The sequence below is a fragment of the Gymnoscopelus microlampas genome, assembly GCF_963454915.1.
Source record: "Gymnoscopelus microlampas genome assembly, chromosome: 13".
In the NCBI taxonomy this organism is placed as follows: domain Eukaryota; kingdom Metazoa; phylum Chordata; class Actinopteri; order Myctophiformes; family Myctophidae; genus Gymnoscopelus; species Gymnoscopelus microlampas.
Window position 1 is genome coordinate 22,163,627 of NC_139950.1, and position 23,821 is coordinate 22,187,447.

A 23,821-nucleotide genomic window follows, 5' to 3' on the forward strand; every position below is an offset into this window, starting at 1 on the left:
AACATGCATCTCCATTGTTCAGTGTGTTCAAGACAATAAAATGTAAATCTTATATGCAGTAGTTGTGACACGCAGACATGGCCCAGACCGCGCAGAAAGTCAGCGAAGCTAACAGACCATCTTTTTTATTTGGAATTTAAAACGTACAAAAATGACAACAATGTACTCTGTTTGTTCTGCTCCTATAAATGTATGCATCTTTTATATTTTTGCAAGGTGAGGATGGACGCTCTAGGTTTGGTGTGTGAATGTCATCGGAGCACAGAGGTTCTGACTTCACAGGAAATGGACCTGATCCGACACTTCCTGCCCTCCAATCTGAACAGCCAGTCACCAGGGGTCAGACAGCAGACTGTCAGCCTAATGAAAAAGGTACAACTCACCAGATATATTAATTTAACACTGTTGCATGATCATTTCAAGTTATTACATGGTAATAGATATTCTCCTGACGTATCTGCCACATGGCTAGGGAATGTGCTTATTTACTTACAGCATATGTTTAATGTAATAACTTCAGTCTTCTTTTCCTTACAGTTGCTGTGTAGAGTGAAGGACAGCGGTCAGCTGCTGCAGAAGAGGCTGAGCCAGGAGAGAAACCAGGAACAGAGAGACCAAGAACAACACACGCTAGACACATATAGGGTATCTCCATCTCTCTCACTTGCTCACCTTCACTCACTAGCACACATACAGGTGCAGTATGATATGCACATATTAAAGTTTTCCGCTTTTTCCTGACCAAGTTTGGAGCTTTTTCCGTAAAAGATAACTTAGTCATACGTGTGTCGATTGTGCACTAGAAAATCCAGAGATTTAATTCAGAGTTACGTGTCCATTTGGCTGAAATTGTACAGCGGGCTAATTTAACCGTGAGGATTTTACACTGTGTGTGTGTGTGTGTGTCCTTCAGGAGTTCCTGCAGTGGCTGTGTGAGAGGCTGCTGGAGGTTCTCCTTCCTGGAGCTTCCTTCTCCACATGCTTGATGTCCCTTCATCTGCTGAGCCTGCTGGCCCAGCTCTTCACCTTCACCACTGGTACGACTAACACTCCAGGGCAGCGGTTCTCAAACTTTTTCATGTCAAGGACCCCATACCCATATTGATATTTATATGGCTGCGGACCCTCAACTGAAAATGTTTTGTGCCAGGGACCCACAGAAGAGAAGAATTGTGTTAGAAAATATATCATAACACTTTAACATTTTTCAAAAATAGCAGATGTACAAGCCCGCAGCTTGTATACCTGTGAGCTTGTATATCTGCTGTTACTTAAGTGCTGTATTAACAAATTTAGCTGGGGAGCCCCTAGGACCCCTGGGGGTCCCTGGACCCCACTTTGAGAACCGCTGCTTTAGAGCTCAAACCAATCATATATAAACATATATATATATTGTAGTACTTAAATAACCGTTTCAGTGATGTGTCATTTAAAAAGAAACGTTGTTTTTGCAACTTCTAACTTGTCCACATCTTCCTCTGTTTGTTTCACTTAGGAGCTGATGTATTTGCCCTGGGTGACGTGGTGACTCCTGAACACGCTCAGAATGTCCTCTACTGTGTAGCCAGTAACTTCCTGGAGGTCAAGCAGCTGGCATCCACGTTGCTACGGCAACTCCCTCCATCAGCTGTTGGACTGCAGGTTAGTCTCAATGCCTACTCACCTATCATTGAAACTATAATCTAATCTAATATTAATCTAATATTGTCCATACAATACATCCTTACACCCTTGCAGTTTGTGTAAGATATAATAATAATAATAATAACAACAACAAATAATGTTCATTCCGTTCACAAACTGGGCAAGTACCATGATTGCTAGCATAGGCTATTATCCTGGAGAATTTGAAGAGAGGAAAAAGGCAAAATACATATTATCTTTATTCTTCTTCTAAAAATACAACCTATTACCTTTCCTTCAAAGAAGGATTCTAAAAATACAACCTTTATACATGGAGCAAAACACTCACAAGTCACACGCATGATGTTGACAGTGTAAGACCAAGTGATGTGTTTAAAATGTAAAATACACACGTACATACCCCAGATTCGTTATATTTTGTACTTACACAGACAGCTAATTATGACCACTTGCACCCCAACACTAATCTCCATTATTAGGTGTTCAAGTCAATTCCAATAAAATGCAAATTTCATAAAGTTAGGACACGCATGCATGACCCAGACCAGTGGCCATGGAGCTGAGTAAGAAAGGAGCAAATGAGCGATAATTCACAAAAGTGATTATCTCTGAGTTATCTCAAGACCAAAATAAACTGGAAACAGTGCTTTGCAATATAATAACAGTGGTCAAATCTATCTAGTCCCTCAGTTTCTCAGAAAGCCAATTATCTTTGAATGCCATGGTCAACCTAAGTCATAATAATTTAATTCTAAATGTGACATGTTTAAAGCGTGTTTCAGAAACATATTTTGCATGTGTCAAAAAGTGTATTGCTAGAAGACATGGTTCTGCAAAAGAAAATCTACATGAGAGCAGTGTATTTGTACAGAGCTCTTGAAAATCCAACATTAAACCAATTTAAATTCTAAACAATCTTTGAAACCAATTCTCTCACAGTTTCTGGGCAGTTTCACCACTAGACTGTTTTCCGAAGCACAGTGGACATACAAGAATGAATTGAATGCATCTGATATCAATTTGAATAGTCTTCCCACTTGTTTTAATGGGTCGGTCATTATGATTGAATGAGAGACATTCGCACCCATGTTTTATATTGTTGTCCTCCTGTCCCACTACTACTACTACTACTACTAGGCAAAAATGCCTAGTAGTACTTAACAGGATAATCACTGGACCATTGATATGCAGCCTAGGCCATTCCAATGTTAATTGTCGCTGTGCCACTCGGCAGCTTTTGTGGGATGGTGTGAATGGACGTTTTTCATCGACTCAATAGCCCATCAAGAACATCTGCTCGATCGAAACTCGGACAGAGGGGGGCTGTTCTACAGATACATAATGGTCATAAAAGTTTATTTTTCATTTTGTGCCCTTAGGTGGCACAGATGTAAAGTACCTTTCCACCACCTCTGGGTTTGAATCCAGGAACACTACAATAACGAGGAGCCTAACTGTTCCCTGAACTACAAGTGAATATATGAAGTTATCATCATGCTCTAGTCTAACTCAGCGTTTCCCAACTGGGGTGCCACAGCACTTTAGTGTGCTGAACAACCCCCCCCCCCCCGTGAGTTTGAAAGCTAAAAAGGCGAAACTACCACCAAGGTTTCTGACCAGGCTCTGGAAGCAAGCCACCAAATTGCAGAGCTCGTGGCACAGTGAAAAATGTCACCTACAGTGGTAGAATCATTCTTAGTGCCCACATGCAAATCATGGTGAACACAATGTTGGGACCAGATGCTGCAAAAAAAATCAAAAGGGCGCTCTTAAACAGCACAATTGGCTGACGCATTGAAGACCTGTCTGCAGACATCGAGAGTGCTGTTATACAAAAAACTGTGACTAGTGGAAAGTTTGCACTGCAGCTTGATGAATCAACAGATGTAAGTGGACACGTACAGCTGTCTGCAAACGTGAGATTCATTGATGGAGACGTCATCAGAGAGAATTGTCTGTTTTGCAAACAACTGCCTTGGAAAACAACAGGAGAGGAAGTTTTCCGGGTGACATTGGATCTTTGACTGGGCGACACAAGGGATTCGTAAGCAGAGTCAAAGAAAAGAATCCTGACGTCATGGTTACACATTGCTTTTTACACTGTGAGTCGCTGGTTGCGACTTTACCAAAAGACCTGTCAGCTGTGTTGGATGATGCGGTAAGCATCGTTAACTTTATAAAAGCACAACCCATGAAAAGCCGGCTGTTCGCCACCCTTTGCGAGGAAAAGGGGGCGGAACATAAAACGTTGCTGTTGCACACCGAAGTGTGGTGGCTCTCCAGAGGGAACGTTTTGTCGTGTGTATATGAACTGAGGGGGGAATTATAAAGCTTTCTGTCTGCTGAGCAATCCAAATATGCTGAACTGTTTGCAGATGAGTCCTGGTGTGCAAGACTAGCATACATGGCAGATATTTTTAACCATCTGAATGAACTGAACAGGCAAGGAAGAAATGAGAATATTCTCACAAGCACCGATAAACTGCACGGATTTTGGTCCAAACTCACCCTCTGGCGGCAGCATGTGGATAAGGGCAAGCTTGAGATGTTTCCCCTCAGCAACTCTGGACACCCAAGCACTACTGCTTTGTGTAGGGTCATTTCTCAGCATTTGAAAAGTCTCGAGGAGACATTTGCCTTTTATTTCCCCTCGGCTTCCATCGAAGACTTCGACTGGGTCCGTGACCCATTCAACTCGTCTTCTGAACAGCCCATTCCAGGAGCAAGAGCAGCTAGTGGAATTAAGGGCAGACGGTGGTTTGAAAATGAAATTCAGAGATCTGAGCTTGGACAGTTTTTGGTTGACTGTTGGAAAAGAATATCCAGCCATCACAGACAGTGCAATGGCAGTGTTGTTCCCCTTTTCTACAGTCTCAGCCAGGATACAAACTGTGTTCAGCAAAACAAGCTCAAGTTTCACATTCAGACGGTTGTATTGTGGCCTATTTTTTCTTTTCTTTATTACAAATATTTTTATTGAGTTTTAAAGTATTTTCTTTCTAAAACAGTTTTTTTTTTAAAGTATTTTTCTGGGAACGTGAATCCAACTCCTCCATTCATTGCACTGACAAGTTTATATATTTGTTGGCCAAATTGAACATGTGTGTACTATTTTGTATGTAGGTTTTCTCATTATTACGTCAAAGCAAAACAAGTTGTACGTTTCCAAAAATAAATCGTTGAAACTGAGGCACTGTCTCTGTCCTTTCTTTTTATTTTTAAAGTTATTTGGTGAGTGCTGTCATAAATGTTTGGATATTGTGTTTTTTAGAAGTATATTGGGTTTAGTACCAAAGAAGTTTTACTCTGGGAAGGTGAAATCAGACTCCTCCATTCATTGCACTGACCCAAGTTTATATATTTGTAGGCCAAAGCTTTCTTTATTACGTCTTGTGTACATGAGAGTAAATATTTTGTTTTGGTTCCTCATACATTGTAGCAACACACACGCACACATACACATATACTGTATGTCTAGGTGTGATCCTGGGATCTTTTGGCTATGCCAGGTGTGCCGTGGCACCAAAAAGGTTGGGAAACACTGCTCTAACTAACCTGGCCCCGGCGGGTCACTCCACTGTTAAGGACCCAGGGAGGATACATGATGTCCTCCAGGCTGCCCTAGACCTCAGCACCAGCACCAAACCCTTCGACAGTGTGTCAGCAGCTCACCTTCTCAACCTGCTGCTCCATCAGCCCGCCCTGCCGCAGGCCTTACTGCGCTGTGCCCAGGAGCAAGGCCTCCCCTTCCAGCTTCCCTCTCCAGCCCAGCCCCAGGCTCCTGAGGTCCTCACCCTGGAGCTCAACACCCTGGCCGGTAAGTTCCAGTTCCAAAGCTCTAATCATGGCAGATGAATGCATCATTGCACTTTGGAGTAATATGACTGTAGTTATATTACAGAATGTACGTATCTGTCAACCAACTTATCAAGTAACAACTTGCCACAGCCTGTACAGGAATAACAAATCTACTGTTTTCTTAATAGTGACTTATTACATGAATCAGTGGTTCTCAAAGTATTTTATACTTGGCATATTCGAAAATGGCCGATCTACAAGCTCACAATGCTGCTCATCGCGACTCATTGTGAGCTTGTAGATCTGCTATTTTCAAAACATTTCTTTTACCCAAATATTGGCTTATCGGGAACCCGTGCACAACATTTTTTCAGCTGGGGCGTCCAAGGCCAAATACATTAATTTTGGGGTCCTTGACATGAAAATGTTTGAGAACCACTGATATAAATGTATTGTGTGTTTCCAGTCATCCAGTACCTGTTGCAGTGTCTGAAGGATGAGGTGGTGAGGGCTGAGTCCTCTCTCCTGCAGGCGGCTGCCTCTTATCCCCTCTACGGCAGAGCTCACTGCATCACTGCTGCCCTGCAACACCTCAACATTGGGTACATTATCTTCTAAACAATTATTCTATCCATTACTTTTATGAATTGGGTAATTTATTTTTATGTATCACAAATTCATTGCCAACGTTTTTTTTAATATAGTTTTTTTATAATCAACTAAATCAATTAGTCTGATTATCCATTTAAGCTCTATTTTATACTTTGTTGTGCAACTCGCTCACGCAAAAATAGGGAAAATAACCGATGTGCAAACTCACAACACGTCACATCGCGATGCATTGTGAGTTTTTGGATCAGCTGTTTGATTTCCTTTGAGAGAAGGGAAGCTGAGAAGGAGTGAGGGAGGAGGGCTGTGTCGGACTCTGGTCTGTAGGCCACCTGGGGGCTTCTGAACAGTGCACCATCGCAACAAAACACTGCAACATTGTGAGGAGCTCAGGACATTGTATCAAGACGGTGAACAGTATAATCCCTTACAGGTTCATTTTCCACTTGGAGTTAAATGAACACTGAGGATTTTACTGTGCAGTAAAGCCAAGGGATAGAAAGCTGACACATGGCTGCTGAAATACAGTAGAGACTGTTCCGGACGGGTCAATTACTTAACCAAGGCCTCCACTGGATGGTTGTTTTTGGGGGAGAAAGTTTGTGTGTATCTTGTTCAGCTCTCCCACCCACACAGATCTCTTAATCTGTTGAAATTAACTACAGATGTTCTCCTTCAGTTCACTTTAGATCTTTGTTGACTCCTAATACTGTTGACTCATAGTTGATGGCAAGAGAGGCAGTCAAAAGGAATACGCTACCCTTTCTGAAAGGTTTGCCATTTCTGTGTGTGTGTGTGTGTGTCAAGTTGTTTGAGCCAGACGGCGCTGTGGAGGAGTCTGGTGTCAGAGCTGATCGCAGCGTGCTACAGGATGTCTGATGTGGTGTCCCCTGTCGTCCAGAGCTCATCCCCCGAGGGTCTTATCCCCATGGATACAGAAGCAGGTAACCCTGGGTGGGGTTGTCACTGGGTTCAAGCTAATGCTTTATGTATGCTCCGGAACACAAAAACCCAATCATCTCAAATACAGTGAATAAAAAAATAAACTCAATAACACCACTATGCCAATACACATTGGACATCAATACTGTATCCATGGTACTAACACCCAATATGTGCCCCCAAAATTATCTTACCAGGTAATTGTGTGTGTGCGTGCGTGTGTGTGTGCGCAGATACTTCGGCAGGTCTTCAGAGGATCTTACAGGAGATTCAGCCCAGGGACACTAATGACTTTTTCACCAGTGTCAGGGAGCTGGACTCGCAGCCTGGAGAGAATCACACACCAACGCATGACAACACAGGTCAGTCAGAGACAGAATGCTCTACAAAGACTTCATTTAAACCAGCACACACAACACTGTTATATTTAGAGGTGAAGCGGTTTATAGATTAGCCGATCAAATTAAATAATTGAATAAAAGGTTTTATAGAAAATAATTGCAGATAATAAGCAGAGTAAGCATGAGCTCTAGGTAATAAACAAATAGTCAATCAATATTATAAATAGTGTGTACAGATCCCATAGCTTGCGGTGACAGTAGCTACAGATCCCATAGCCAGTGGCAAATAAACAGCTTCAATTTGGGAACATTTGGGAAAATTACCTTCCTTACTTCTTGCATATGCCAAGGGACAATGGCCATGTGCACTCAGATCGATTGGTCAGCCCAACCCAGTGAGGAGAAAAATGGATATGGACAGACTGACAACATTTTTGCTCATTTAATATTAGGATGTCTTAATAGGAAGGCTTAATAGGCTACATCCTTTTTTCTCCCCTTCATCAATATCCTTCACATGGCTTTAATGGGAAAATCTCATTCACAAAGATTCACCAGGACAAATTCAATCATGGAAGAACAGGCGTGTTCTGTGTTTTACCCTGGCAGTGTGCTGTGTGAATGCAGTTTCCCTTCTGTCCTGGTGAGGTCACTGCTTCACTTCCACTCCATTTTTGACTTGAACCAGGGCAGTTAATGCAATAGTTAATGTAGGATGAATCATGGCACTGCTGAAGGGGAGAAGGCGTTTAGCTGATTAGTTCAAACATTAAAAATAATCATGTCATTTTTACTGATGGCTGTTATGTGATTGTGTGAGTGGGTGTATTTAATTTTACTTGCTTATTTTTGTGTGCACGTAAATGTGCTTGCATTTATGTCTGACATCCAAGCCCAATTTATACAATTTTTAAACAAAAATAATTGCCATCAAGTACTTGGCATGGCAGTGGTTCTCAAAGTGGGGTCTAGGGACCCTCAATGGACCCTTACAGGTCTGTAACTCTGAAAGTGTACAAATGACGTAAGGGTCCATTTGGTTCCACTTGTACACTCTCAGAGTTATGGGCGTTCTTAAAATTAAAACGTTTTAGAAGCAATGCTTTAGAGCGCAATACATGGGTCAAGAGAACCAACCTGTGTGTGTGTGTGTGTGTGTGTGTGTGTGTGTGTGTTTCAGGTCGTGACAGTGCGGAGGGCTACAGGGTGACAGCCCAGATGGTTTTGGTGTGTTGTTGGCGGAGCATGAAGGAAGTGTCCATGCTTCTGGGACAGCTGTGCCAGAGCCTGCCCCTGCACTGCACCAACGATGACAGCACACACTCTCACCCTGGCCTCATCACCGAGGAACAGGTCAGATAGCGCGCACACACACACACACACACACACACACACATACACATACACACACACACACACACACACACACACACACACACACACACACACACACACACACTGGCCTCATCATAGAGGACGAACAGGTGAGATGGCAGACACTCAAAAACCGGGCACATTACGGCAAAATAACACAGTTGAAGTTCCATATTAAAATGTCGGTTTGCTACAATGCATAAAAGATTTTTAGTGGTTAATGTGGAGCCAGCTAAAATCTAAATGTCAAAGTTGAGAAAAGTTGACACTGCCGCTGTGTGCTTAGACAGCGTGGCAGCCAACCTGAAGCACGCTGTGCTCTTAACACATTCGGTGCCAGAGTTGTATTAAAAAAGTGACGTCGTTGAGTGCCAGAGATCTCACCGTTTGTAATGCTACGCTGTTTACAGCTGCAGACTCCACGACGAGCACCCGATTGTAAACAATATATGCGTGCACGATGGTGGATGGTCCTGGCTGACGCCTGGAACAATAACATCTCTCACGAGAGTCACCATGGCGGAGTGATCTCGGATCGAAAATGAGTGGTTTTCCCCGCTGTAAAAAGTTTGTTTGCAAGGAGATAGAATGGGAGCGGACTGGAGACAGTTTTTTTTGGCACGGTGATCCATCTGTCCCTTCCTTCTCAGAGTCACCGTGGGTGATTCCAGAGCTGCGCTAGCCCCCCCCCCCCCTTGTGAAAAAAAGAACGAAAAAAACAGAAATTGATTTAACGTAGATTCCCGGTTTTGTCACTCAACCTCACTTTTTGCAAAACCGTAGATTCACGGTTTTGGCACCCAATGTGTTAAAAAAGGTAAAGGTGTACTTTATTATCTCCATGGGAACATTTGTCCTCTGCATTTGACCCATTCTAACTAGCAGTGTGCAGCCACTATGCAACGCTCGGGGACCAACTCCAGTTGCAGTGCCAGTACCTTGGTCAAGCTCAACATGAATGTTTTTTGGTGTGGGAGGAAACTGGAGTACCCGGAGGAAACCTAACATAAAGGGAGAACATGCAAACTCCACACAGAATGGTCACTCCTGCCGGGGATCAAACCTGGGACCATCTTGCTCTGAGGCAACAGTGCTAACCACTGCGCCACCGTGCCGCCAGTAGACGTGAAGTAGTACTTAAGTAGGCGTGGACTAGGCGTATACACTTGACACCACAGAAACTGACTACTGTATGGAAGTAGCAAATATAATAATTGATATAATAACTAATAATAACTGAAAAAATCAAGCAAGATTGAGCAACTACATGGTCTATTTCTTACCTAAAATGTTTTACTTGTTTACAAACAAGCTGCCAGAGGCAAGCATCAAGTGTTTGTAGGTACTTCTCCTGCCTGCCTGTTAGCTCCTCAGCCAGGTACAGCTGTTGGCTTTGAGCCGCTCGGAGAAGTGGAACACTGGAGCACAACGTGTTTACGAGGGTGTCACTCATACCTCAGACACGCCCATTTTATTGCATAAGGGTGGCCATAGATGAATGGGTAGAGAGGAGATTAGCCCACTGCTCCGTCCTAAGCCTGCATTCGTCTAGGCTATATAGGCTATATATGTAATAATGTCTAATGTGGATCTCTTGACTACACATGACCAGCCTGTGATATCAGTCATCCATGACGTCAGTCACATATCTATGATGTGTGACTGCAAATGTGGGCAAGGTTTCAGCATGATGACAGCCCCACTGACACACACGCACACGCACACACACACTGTGATCAGAGGCAGACGAGATAAAAGCTTAGTGGATTCTTGTTAATTTTCAATATACTCCATTCTCTCATAGTGTTGTTTCTCTCCAGCTCTTTAGAAAACAGAAAATACATTTTCATCTCAGGATAGGATCATCCTCCTATCCCCATGTTGTTTGTTGTAGCCCGAAGGCACACTTGGAATCTTAACTACAGATTATTCTCTTGGAAACATGTAATTTCATGCTAGAGTAAAGTTTTCTTTCACATAGGCCATGCATTTTCATTTGAATGTAGGTCTATATGTACCTGTATGTTATGTTTTATAACTCAGCAGACGACAACATCTATTTCTGTAGTACATCTACAAACGGCCCTTCTCCTACTTTAAAGGCAACGGTACGCTGATTGGCTTGAACTTGACTGATGGCAGTCGATGGTCTAGAACTGATCCAGTATCAGTTGGCTCCCGATAACTTCTGCAAGGGCCGACTCCCGACAAAAATAGGCACACACCTAGCGCATGGGACCCCGCTGTTGTGGGTGAATTGGTGCCCATACTTTATATATTGATACCATCAGAGAAGAGGGAATAAACAATGGACAGCCAGTTGTCTACTGTGATAAACCAAGTGATTTGAAGATATAGAAGGCATGAAATTACCAGCACACAACATCCCTCAGCTCCTAGATAGCTGTTTACATCAACTCCCTCTCTCGCTCGCTCTCTCTCACACACATACACAACCCCCACACTAGTCCCACTGCAAAAAGCTGTCATGTTTACGGTGTGTGTTTGTGTGTGGATGAACGTACTGTACTATTGACTGCTTTAAGTGTGTGTGTGTGTGTGTGTGTGTGTGTGTGTGTGTGTGTGTGTGTGTGCATGCATGCGCAACACCACGCTGGGAGCCTCTTCAATTAGCATCCGCCCTCGTTAGCGCCGCGCTTTCATTTGAGGCCGACCCCGCTGGTTTTAACAGGCGCGACGCCCCTCCCTTTCCCCTGCATTCTTTCCAAATCACTTCCACCTCCAGGAGGAAAACCCTGAGCAGGACAAACAACACACACACACACACACACACACACACACACACACACACACACACACACACACACACACACACACACACACACACACACACACACACACACACACACACACACACACACACACACACACACACACACACACACACACACACACCGCCATTTACCCCCTACACAGTCAAGTACAGCCTATGTCTGGTACCCTTGTTATTATGGAGGTTAACATGCTGAACCACTCAGACAACTATTTGTGTGTGTGTGTGTGTGTGTGTATACACACCATATATTTACACCCCTATGAGAGGAAATGTCTATAGAGAAAGTAGGAAGTAACAAACTGCTGTGTGTGTTGTTGTTGTGTGTGCATGTATGAAGATAAAGAAGGACTATAGTTTCTATGTCCTGGTTAGACCTCTGTAGAGTCATGGCTTCTTGCTGAATATAGTACTATAGGATTTAGCATTCTTTTCAATCTATTCTCAGATAAATATGGGTTATCTTGCTAGCTTGCTAGCCTTGCCAGCTGTCTCCATAGGGATAATGGCCACATTTCTCTGTGCATTTATGCTACACAGTAAAATACTACTTAATTTAACCATTTGCAACTTAGAGAGTTGCATTACAGTAGAACTGATTTTACTGTGTAAGCTACTAAGCTCCTCGTTAAGAGTTGATTTTACACAAAAGTTAACGTCCTTAAAGGGAGGGTCAAGTCCATCTTGAACTTTGAACATTTTTAAAGGGAGAGTCCAAAAGGGTGACTTACAAAGGACCGTCGCAAGTCTGCCAAATGCAGCTTCAGAAACGGCCTCCTGGCCTCGCTAAAGATGTCACCACACCAGCATTATTAAGAGATGATGTCATTATCGCCGTGCCATCCCCTCGCGGTCACCGCGGCACTGCAGCTTGTTAAGCCACCGAGGGAGCCAATGGCATGGTCTCTGTGATGACCACAGGGACATGAGGAAAATCTGAATTCCTGTTGTCCACCCCCCCCCCCCCTCCTCTTACAGTTGCCTTTCATTAAACCACTTGAGCTGCAACGTCCATATTCTGGGGGGGGAACGTTGGCCAAAAAAATAAGAGATCTTCAAGCTCAAGTAGATCGACTATTTTTGGCGAGGGCATTGGGCGATGACAGAAAAAAGCGGTCTATATACAGAGCCAACTCGGGTCCAGTTTAGAGGGTTTAAGTCGTTGCGTTTCTTGTCCACTCTTTGTGTTTGTGTGTGTGTGTGCGTGCTACCATTTAACACTGGATGGAGTGAGTTCAAACCTCTGCAGTGTTTGGAATCGTCTCGGGTTTATTCTGTGTAGACAGAAGTTACTCTGCCTTACCATAGAGATGACATGCTTTGTCAAACGTGTGTGTGTGTGTGTGTGTGTGTGTGTCAGCGAGACCTCACACACGTGTTGCTGACACCGAGACACATCTTTCCGATGCGATTCCCCCACCGGCATCCCTGTGTTGGGATCCCGTTGGCCCGGCAACCCCGCAGATGTTTCCGTTACCGGGCGGCGCCATGGCAACAGCAGCAGTTGTTGACATGGATGATGCTGCCGTGTTTAATTTTTTCTATCGATGATCCAGAGCCGAGGAGTGGAGAGAGCGACGGAATGTAACGTGAATGTCGGATGGAGAGAGAGAGATGGATGGGAGAGCGCTGCTGCCTCCATCTTGGGAGGGCACACACTCTCTGTGTGCATGTGTGTGTGTCCAGGAGGTCCCAGTGAGTTTGACATCTCTGGTGTTTGTTTAGCCTTACTCGGACTGTATTGGTTGGAACACTGGTTACACAGAAGAGACAGAGCCATTAGTCTGGCTTTGTGGCTGTGGTGAAGAGAGAAACATTCGCACACAAACGGTGTCATCATTAAGTTAATATAAGTGATTTATAAATATCCATTTTCTACTATTAGCTCATGTACTATATTAAACATGGTGAGCATCCAGTCTGTGATGGGGTTGTTGTCTTCTCATAAATCTAAGTCCTTTAAAGCACTATAATTTGTTTGTCTTTTGCTCTATCTTGTGAGGTTAGGCTTCATTCTTCTGGTAAATGACAGCTTAGCTCAGCTTTGCTCTGCTCATATCTGCCATTCTCTCTCCCACTCCCACTGTTGTGTCCTTTGGCTGGCTGAAAAAAGTCTGTTACTGTCCCTCAAAAAGTTCCACAAACACAGCCTGTCTCATGGGACAGACCAGAGGAGGGCAGAGTGGACTAAGAATGGATCGTGGTTGCTTTCAGTTTTGTGGGCCAGACTGCCGGGGGTATCCATTTAATGTTTGGTTTAAAAGATTAGCTACCGTACTGTGTATTCATCATACACTACCCCTGCTGGTCCCCTAAGGGTAAACGAAATGTTTAGACATGGGTCCCTACATCCATGAAAGGTCAAAACTAGTTGTGTCATTTTGTTAAAATATTTGGCATCCGTCTGATGGCTGCGGTTTGTACCGCTACTCCCTATATGGGATTCCCCTGGTCCCCAGTACGGTTTCATGCCACATTTGCTTGATTTTTACCGATTTTACTGTTTAAAATCTGTAGAATTAAAAAGAATAGAACATGGAATAAGAGAAGAGAAAAAGTTAATGAATATTGATCATAATGTTAATTTATCCATTTGTAAACTCCCAAGAGAGTTTTGTCTATTTTGGAAACATTTTGAACAAGTTCTGAGTTCCCAGAACTCAGGGTTAGGACCACCTCCTGAGCAGGGCCCAAATGAGGTTCTGGGAACCTAATCTGAAACCGAGCTGTAGCGTATGGAAACAAATCCAGAACCCGTGAAATGCATTTCACGGCACGGCATGCTTAGTTTTTGTAGTCGAAAAGAGTTATTAGAGTCAAATGAACACAGAAACTTTTACTGTGTAGTGGAAGGCAAGGGCCCGGAGAAAAGAGAAGTGAACACTGAACCTTTGTGCAGAATATTGACTGCAGCCTTTAGCCTAGTCTCTTGGTCAGAATTGCATAACTCCTCCTGGGGCCTGTGGTCATTAGACGGAACAACAACAACAGCAACAGGAATGAGTGCAGCGGCGTTCTGATTATCACCAGACTGCCGCGCTCAGACTGAGGCCGCTGTCGTCGGAGGCAGAAGTCAGCTATTTGGGTCAGCGACACGGCCCAGAGCCATATGTGTAATTAGAGTTGGGAAACTTCATTCTCCGCACATGGAAGTTTTCTGGGAGACAGGCGCGTTGCAAACAGGAAGTTGACGTCTAAATAAAGTCAACCCCCCTCCCTCTCCTCCTCCCTCACCGCCCCGTGCAGGAAGCCTGCTCGGCCTCTTTTAACAGTCACTCAAAAACCTTCAGGGAGACTGAACCTTTAAATAGCCGTAGCCAGAGTCTGGCGCGGCCCAATTCAGCACCGCACTCTACCACACTGCACCACACTGCACCGCAGCGGTCTGGTCCAAGCCACCATGGCCCTCTCAACAGTGACTGTCGCTCCCATTTTTACCCCCGGTGAGGTCAGGCCTGCCCTGCACGTCCACTCTGGCCAGCGATGTGATAAGTCATTGGGCTGGTACTGCTGCGGTTGCCCCTGTCCATACTTTGGTGTTTTCGGTTGGTCCACTTTAGGTCCACAGGGTCAGTTGAGTTGATGGACCAGTCATTTGGGCGTGTTTGTAAAAAAAAAGAGAAAAAAAAAGGGGTCAATTTAAGCGCTACGTTTGCAATCGTATCGTAAACCTGCGGCGAGGAGAGGAGCAGGGTGGGCGGAGAGAGGGAGGGCTGCGAGGGTTTCGTAAGGATTCGGCTCCCAGGGAACGGGGGTAAGGGTTAGAGGAGATGATGTAACATCATGCATCTGCGGGTCCGTGCCTGTGTTAGTTTACATGTTGTCTAACCCCACATCCACCCGTGGCCCCTGAAGGCTTTTTCACACGGTGGGCTGTGCCTGCCCCCCCCCAGCCTCGCCAACCCCTCCCGGTGCCCTCCATGCCACCCCAGAAATGGCACAGGGCCACGACCGAGGCCTGGCCTCCTCTGTGGTGGTGATGCCACAGTGTAATGACAGGGCACTGGAGGCCTGCGTCCGCCTCGCCCTGCCCCTCACCTGCAATACACTCATGTGTTTACACACTGCGACAGAAACATAACGTGGCCGTGTGTGTGTGTGTCTGTGTTAGTGTGCGTGTGTGTAGCTAGAATAATGTTACTAACACTATTACTAACTTGACGGTTTTACTGACAGTGGTCATTATGTGGATGTCTCAGCGTCCTTATTTGAACACACTTGTCACGCTAGTGACATGCCGCTCTCACGCTTGACATGGTCAGGCACACTGGCTACAGCGACAGAGATGTATAAGAAAATGGCTGATCTACATGCTCACAACGCGTCACTTTGCTATGCGTGGTGAGCTTGTAGATCTGCTATTTTCAACACGTGACACAGCCGTGTGGCGATAATGGCTTGACCCAGTAATCAAATCAAATGTTATTAGTCGAACACACAGTAACAGCACAGCAATCATTGGGATGTCCTGATAGCCAAGTGATTAGGGCGCATACCACACAGGTCCCTGAGTTTGCTGCATGTAACCCTATTCTCTCCGCAGTTCCTGTCTCTCCACTTAAACTGTTATTAAATAAAGCTTAAGAATTTCACCCAAAATAACAAAAATAACACGGTACACAGAAGACAATGTACAGTTATACACTGAGCTTTTTATAAAAAAATGTAAAATTTTTTTTTTGGGGGCTTTTTATGCCTTTATTTTAGATAGGGATAAGGAAAGTAGGTTGACAGGAAATGGGGAGAGAGATGGGGGGGTGACACCCAGCAAAGGTCGTCGGGAACGGGAGTCGAACCCACAACACGCTGTCAGGCTGGCATTGCAGCCTAGTGTGCCTGGACCGTCACGCTACGGCCCAGAGCTTTTTACAATTTTTAACCTTAACTGTTTTGTAAAAGTTATTTATCTTGTAATGGCTCTCTCTCTCTCTCCCTCTCACTCTCTCAGGTGGAAGGGGTGGGCCTCTATTTCCGTCAGCAGCTTCTTCAGTCTCGTCACCGCGGCGCCTTCGAACTAGCCTACGTGGGCTTTGTACGCCTCACCGAGATGCTATGCAGGTGTGTGTGTCGTTGGTGTGATGATGTATTTATGTTTGTGTCTTTGATCATGTGTATGTCTGTGGCAGACCTGCCATCCTGTACGCATGTTGCGTAGTAGCGGGTACACATTTTATTTAACAAAGCACACTTGTATGATTTGTCCCTCTAAAGTAAACAAAAAGCTGGTGTGAGTTTGATTGTGCAGTGCTCTTCTACGTACTCAGTCGAGCGCTGTGCCAGTAGGCCATGTCCTAATAATAATACTTTCTGACGAAATTGCAGGTTGATTGTCTTGCTCATTGACACATCGACGCTTAGCCGGAGCCGGGAATCACACCTGGGACCTTGTTTCTCAGGCGACCTCTGTATCCATTCAGCCCTACCTACAGTGTAGGCTGGAAGGACAATTGGTCTGCAATATGATTATTAATTAATTCCAACTCCTCATCTCATCTGACTGGTTCCTCAAGTTAGGATGTTCTTTGAACTCCTTTGCAAATGTAATCGGACTGGGAGATGCAGGTTTTACATAATCCTTTTTCCAAGGTTGACAGGCCTGGTGCTGTGTGGTGGACAAAATCTTTGACATGTAGCAGCAAGTGTTTAAACATGGAAATTACGCTATGGTTTCTATCAATATGCCTTGAAATATACAGGTCATCTCAAAACCACTCCTCAAATAGAAACAACCATAAGAAGACTAAAATGTATCTGGACTGGGCATTTGAATGTTGTAGCAAGTCGTATTTGGTTATGTCCCTTTAATTGTGCAAAAAAATATAATTTCTGTTGTGATCCCAGCGGAGAGCAAATTATTGCTCTATTATGGTACTATTATTTTGTAAATAAATGCCAGTTCAAAGAGCTTGCTGGAAGTGTGTGTGTGGGTGTGCACGTGTGTGTCTGTGTGGAGTTGAATGTCTCCAGCCATGATGACGCAGGTGCTTTTCATTGTGCATTTAACGGTGCTAGATTGACGGGGGGCCTCTCTATGGACAAGAGGGCTGCCAGGCACAACATTCAACTTGGCTAGGAGACCTGAGACTCGTACCCAAGATGGCCGTCACTCCCGACCTCCTCTTCAACCCCGCTCCGCTTGGGCTGAATATGATCCCCCCTCGCTAATGTCCTTGAAGAACGGAAAAATCTACAATTGTTTTAGTTTCAGGATGTCGTGAAAGAATTGCTCTGCTTTCTTTGACCCTGTCCCGCCCCCGTTTTTCCTCGGCGGAGACTCACATTGGAAGACGTGTTGGCCCTAGAGCAGGTGACGAACCACAAAGCGTCGGAAAGGTTGCTGCCTTTGAGCCGAGACGACTCGGAGGAGTTTGGACAAAAAGTTGATTGTCCGCTCAAGTACAAGAACCCCCCCCCCCTTCTCTCTCCCTGTCTCTCTCTCTCTCTCGGTGGGTGACTAGTGTGTTGTGTAATGACGGCGACATTCTAGTGGTTGTGTGTAGGCGTACTGGGAGTTTGTGTGTGTTCTGTTCTGTTCTGGGCCTCTGTGTGTGTGCATACCCATGTTTATGTGTGTGTGTGTGGAGCAGGGCTGGAGGCAGCAGTGCATGGATGGTATGCAGGCCATGAGCTGGGTTATGGGGTGTTGATTGTGGGGCGTTGAACCACTGCTGTTTGATGCTGTGTGTTGGTTTCTGGGGTTGCTGAGCTCCATTGCACTTGTCCCCTCACACCGTCTTTTCTGTCGCCTTATTCCGTCTCCCTACACGTCTGTCAATTCAAAGAAAGCTTTATTGGCATGAGAAAACATACTTTTGCATTGCCAAAACAAGTGTCAAATAAAAATGATCAAAACTAAGAAATAAAGAATTGTGTAAACAGAGCTGTGTCACGTATTGCAATTTAGAAAAAAACAGCTTACAAAACCAAAAATCTTCATTTGCTGTTAGGAATAGTTTAGTTATGAGTAACTTGGTATAAAGCTTTTGATGCTATAGCAGCACTTTTTCAAGATTTTGCAGTGACTTGGTATAAAACCTTTTAAGATAAATAGCTTTATTTTCAAATGTGTTTGAAATGGCGCACAAAAAACTGCATTTTTTTAAAAGGTAGTTGCTCTTTTCATACGTACAGATCAGCTCGGTGCAGGAGTGCACCAAGTGTCTCTCTCTTCTTTCTTGCCTATATCACCGTGTGTGTGTGTGTGTGTGTGTGTGTGTGTGTGTGTGTCAGTATGTCTATGTGTATGTATGCATGCATGTGTGTATGTAGCTGTGCATACAGACAAGCCCACCATATGCCCTTGGTCTGTCCTCCACCTTGGACTGTTTGAACTGGCCTCCTCGGTCCACTGACCCTGCTAAAACAACAGCTTCTCACAGAACAGGAGGGTACATTCTTCACCAGCAGTCTCTCTCCCATCTGTGTGTGTGTGTGTGTGTGTGTGTGTGTGTGTGTGTGTGTGTGTGTGTGTGTGTGTGTGTGCGTGCGCGCGTCAGATCTGGGTGAATTGGTATGAACCGCTTTCAATCCGGCGTCTCTATTTTGGGCATGTCAAAATGTTCAAAATATACACAACGCGTCATGATCTGTTATACATAGGTCTATTTTAACTATTCGACATACAATGAACTATATATGGCTTAAGTGAAGTAAATAGTAAAATAGAGAAGCTTACAAAAATAAACTGACAATACACAGGGAAGACTCGCACATTTTAACCACACCAGGTGTAGTAGTAATGTCAACTCCATAGAGAGACACACACACACACACACACACACACACACACACCTAAACCAAAATCGTGGCACTGCCTCTTTAATTATGTTGTTTCTGTGTGACTGAGAATTCAACTGAAGCTACCTCAATTGTTATTATAATTAACCTGCAAATGTGGTGTTCAAAATAGGTCAGCTGAAAGCACAGTGCAACTGCACAAGAGTTTTCTATGTGTTTGATTGTCTTTCTTTTTGTCTTTGTTTTTGCCCTACCCAACTGATCTCAGGTAACAGGAGCACTGTCATCAAGTGTATGGTTCGACTGCTGACGTGTGTGTGTGTGTGTGTGTGTGTTAGGAGTGGGAGTCGTGCGCTGCAGCAGCTGCCTGCCCGCTGGCTGTCTGAGGTCCTGGAGGAGGTCAAGTCCAGTGACCCCTCGTCAAAACTGTGTGCCACACGACGCAGCGCTGGAATACCCTTCTACATCCAGGTCTGTGTGTGTGTGTGTGTGTGTGTATGTACGTGTGTCCATCGACACTGTAAAATCCTTTTGGGTTCATTTAACTTTGAGAGTGTACATTTAGAACCACATTGATTTGGTTCCATTTGTACACTCCCAGAGTTACAAATGGATACATGAACACTGAGGATTTGTATGTATTTGTGTGTATACCTGTGTAACAAAATGCAGAAACAGGATCAGGAGACCAACCAGCCACATTATTTTGAGTGTCATTTTTAAAAATATCCTCTACATCTTATTAATTTCATTAAAGGACTTCATGTAAAGGAATCAAAAGGCGTTTTATAGTTTGCCTTATGAGCTGCTAAATAGACATGGTAAGGGTTAAGTGTAGAGTTTGGAGAATGAATGTTCTCAATGGGAGGACTCCACAAACATTGTAATAGAAACCTTTCTGTATATGTGTGTGTGCTGTGAGTGCATGCGTTCATGTTTACTTCTCATAAGCAGTGCAATCAGCAGTTTTGGCGCACCATTGGAGTACTCGCACTGGAAGAACACTGAGTCTTTAATCAATCCATCTGTCTGTCTGTCTCTCTCACTCACTCTCTCTCCCTGTCTCTCTCGCTCTCTCTGTGTCTCGCACTCATTCTCTGTCTTACTCATTCTCTGTTCTTTATCTCTCTCTCTCTCTCACTCACTCACTCACTCACTCACTCACACACACACGCACCCAAGCGCTGTCCTTTTGTTGACCCCTCCTGATAGTCACCGATCCCACAAACCTCAACAACTAATCTCTTCTCTTCTATCCCGCCTTTACACTTGACTGACTGGTTATTAACCCACCATCATCTTACCTCTGATACATCATACTGCAGCATCTAAAGGTCAATTTTAAATGTACAAGACAGTTGACTTCATGTAGCTCTAATGCCTTCTTTTACCATGATTATGTATAGGACAGTCATATATGGCTGCTATTACGTATAGGGCAGTCATATGGCTGCTATTAGGTATAGGGCAGTCATATGGCTGCTAAACTGAGTGCTACTGGCGTCACTGGAATACCTCTCGGGTGTAATGCAGTATAAACCTGAATTGCATGTTGTCTGAAAGGCTATCTACAAAGTAGAGTTTATGTTTTGGAGTAAGATAAACAAAGATAAGAAACTCATAAGATACCCCTTTGGCAGCTAGTTTTACGTCCTCGGGACGATAATTGGGACAGACCCATATATCCGTCGGGCAGATACTATATCAGATACTATATTCAGAATGTTCTTACTGTCCATTGTTGATGGTTACTAGTATACAGTATATGATGTGTACTTGTTCGCATATGTTATGTTATGTTACAGTATATAGATACAGTACATTGTTTGATTGTCCACAAACACTAAATATGTTATTTAAATAGCATGTTGTTTAGACAGAAGCTAGGATAACTAGGATATTTACATTATCCTAGTTATCCTAGTTTCTTTGTAGCATGTAATGTAGCTCTCTTTGCAATCTATTTGCGTGACCCTGGAATTAGTAAAAAACAATTACTAGGGTTCATATGCCATTTACTGTGACCTTACACTTTGTAAGTTGCTCTGAATAAGAGAATCTGCCTAAATTGTTAATAGTAGATCAGAGAGAGAGAGAGAGAGAGAGGAGGGGGGGGGGGGGGGAGAGAGAGAGCAAGCAGAGGAAGTCTGAAGAAAAGCTGAAGTCAACACCTTGGCAGAGGCTGTGAGCCACATTCCTCCAGAGAGAGGGAGAGGCCTGGGAAGGCTGGCTCCAGACCAGCCCTCGTGCTGGTCTGAACCAGCCCGGGACGCCCCAGCACTCCCGCTTTCCTCCTCCTCCTCTCCTCTCCTCTCTCCACCCCCGATGCGCCCTCCTCTCTCCTTCCATCTTCTTCTCACTTCCATTATTCCCATTGTTCCACTCTGAATTCACATGGTTTTAGGGACTTCAGGACTCCATCCTTCCTCCTCATTACCCAATCTCATGGCAGACACTCTTAACAACCACAAGACCACCGAGCTATAATGAAATGCCCATTGGGACGCCAGGTTGAGAGTGATGAATGACTTTATCCGTTCTGTCCACTGACCATCCCCAGGCGCTGTTGTCCTCTGAGCCCAAGTCGTCCAGCTGCAGTCTGCTGAAGATGACCATGAGACAGCTGACGGCTCTGGCCATGCCCTCCACCGACAGAGACACTGCCCACTCCACTGTCCCCCAGGTACCTGTTCACCACAGGAACCCTAGCATCCCTATTCTGGGCATGTCACAATGGGTGAACATTCACTGAAAATAGCTGATCCACGCTTGTAGATCAGCTATTTTCATTGACTAATAATTGATAATTATGCAACCTGTTGTGAACTTGTAGATCGGCTGTTTTTCAGCTAAGATGTTTGGTGTGGAGGGGAAAAAAGGAGGGGGCCAAAGATAGGCCCCTGGGTGACCCTGGGCCTATCTTGGGTTTAAGTGGTTAACAGACTGTAGATTCACATGTCTTCAGCATCTGCACTTTAAATAGGGCGATGAATGAGTTTGGTATATTTGTGTGTATGTGTTTTGTTTTTCTTTTCATGTGTGTGATTACTTACTGTATTTATATGTCCCACTACAAACCCAATTTTCCCTGAATTTGAGTTGTCAATCCTTGTAGCTCCTTGTACCTGGGAAAGCCAGGCTCTGATCACACCAGGGCCTTCTCTTGATTATCTTGACTTACATTGTTCATTCATTTCCCAACTAGCAGATCTAATTGCATTGATTTTCTTTGATAATAATTTCTTATGGCAGTATTTATTTATGGAGAGCATTTCAGCTGGCATTCTTATACGGAATGATTTGGAACAAGTCAGCGGTCAATCAGGGTTTCAGTGCCTTGCTCGCGGGCACCTCGGCAGGACGATGAAGAAGAAGAATTTGAGCTAATAGCTTCAGACTTGTGTTGAAAGTCCCTGTTCCACTCTTTCCTGTCGTCCTGATGTCCTGTCTAGTTAGTAAAACAGATGTGCTTTGGAGGAAAACAATGCTTTGTTCTCCTTTCCCCTCAGGTCCATGCCCTGAACATCCTGAGGGCTCTGTACAGAGACACTCGTCTGGGAGAGAATATCATCCCCTTCGTCTCTGAGGGCATGCAGGCGGCTGTCCTGGGCTTTACCTCCCCTGTCTGGGCTGTGAGTTCTCTTCTCTTCTCCATCTCCATCAGTTGTAATAGGGGCAGTGTGTAGAGATGTGAACTTATCATTGTCGTTCTTTCGTCTCTCTTTACTTCCCTTATGTCTTTTCTCCTCTCGTTCAGGTGAGGAACTCCTCCACTCTTCTGTTCAGCACATTGATCACAAGGATCTTTGGAGTGAAGAAAGGAAAGGATGAGCATTCAAAAAAGAACAGGTTTGCCTCTTATCCTCCCTAATGATATTTTAGTTCAGCTTAATCATACTAATCGATTTAATTGATCATTTAATCGAATTATGGAGAAGAGTGGGGATTTATTTTATTTAAATGGAGATTATTTTTTAATCAACAAAGTAATTGCAGCCTTACTTTATTGCCACGTGCACTGAGGTAGAATGAAAACAACTCTGGCACAAACATAGTAATAATAATAATTAACACAGACACCAACAACCATCAACAACCAACAACGACTGATTGTTGAATGATGAATAATAAAAAGTGACAGTGTTCAGTCAGTTCTTACCTTTCGCCACTAGGGGCCACTGTTGTCACACCACTTTTGCCAAAGCTCCCAAAAAGCAGTCTACATATCCAGTCGGTCTAACGGCTGTGGAAATATGTCTCCACTACGTTCACACACCACGGTGTGAGCACTAGCTAGATTTGATCCTATTGGGTAACAGAAGAGGTCCTAATTGCCGGTCTAAGACTCTGTCATTCTCAAGCAGTAAGTTTCTTTAGAGACATGTCTTTCCTCACACATAGCAAAACAAATCTACCCGGGTACCGTTACACTCGTTCACCCAATGACCCCTCGCATGCTTTAACTGGTCGACAGCAGAACTCTAGCCATCCCCCCCCCCCCTCCTCCCCATCATGCTCTTCTCCTGACACTTGCCCACTGACCTTCACCTCTGACCTGTGTCTGCCCGTGTCTGTGTGAGGG

General features: G+C 44.4%; 1 protein-coding gene across 5 annotated transcripts in view; it reads left to right on the forward strand.

Annotated features, from left to right (window-relative positions):
- The window catches only part of thada (THADA armadillo repeat containing), a 111,101-nt gene that overhangs the window by 14,106 nt on the left and 73,174 nt on the right, over positions 1-23,821 (forward strand). For all 5 annotated transcript variants that reach the window (XR_014602025.1, XM_084075351.1, XM_084075353.1 and 2 more), the window contains exons 13-26: positions 217-372; positions 538-645; positions 914-1,037; positions 1,496-1,641; positions 5,230-5,461; positions 5,909-6,044; positions 6,859-6,995; positions 7,227-7,355; positions 8,515-8,687; positions 16,451-16,560; positions 19,578-19,710; positions 21,800-21,922; positions 22,749-22,871; positions 22,997-23,088. Coding sequence is in view for 4 of the 5 variants with exons in the window: in XM_084075351.1 (XP_083931477.1) it covers positions 217-372; positions 538-645; positions 914-1,037; positions 1,496-1,641; positions 5,230-5,461; positions 5,909-6,044; positions 6,859-6,995; positions 7,227-7,355; positions 8,515-8,687; positions 16,451-16,560; positions 19,578-19,710; positions 21,800-21,922; positions 22,749-22,871; positions 22,997-23,088 (1,922 nt within the window). In the remaining variant the exon portion in view is untranslated. The remainder of the gene's footprint in view (positions 1-216; positions 373-537; positions 646-913; positions 1,038-1,495; positions 1,642-5,229; positions 5,462-5,908; positions 6,045-6,858; positions 6,996-7,226; positions 7,356-8,514; positions 8,688-16,450; positions 16,561-19,577; positions 19,711-21,799; positions 21,923-22,748; positions 22,872-22,996; positions 23,089-23,821) is intronic.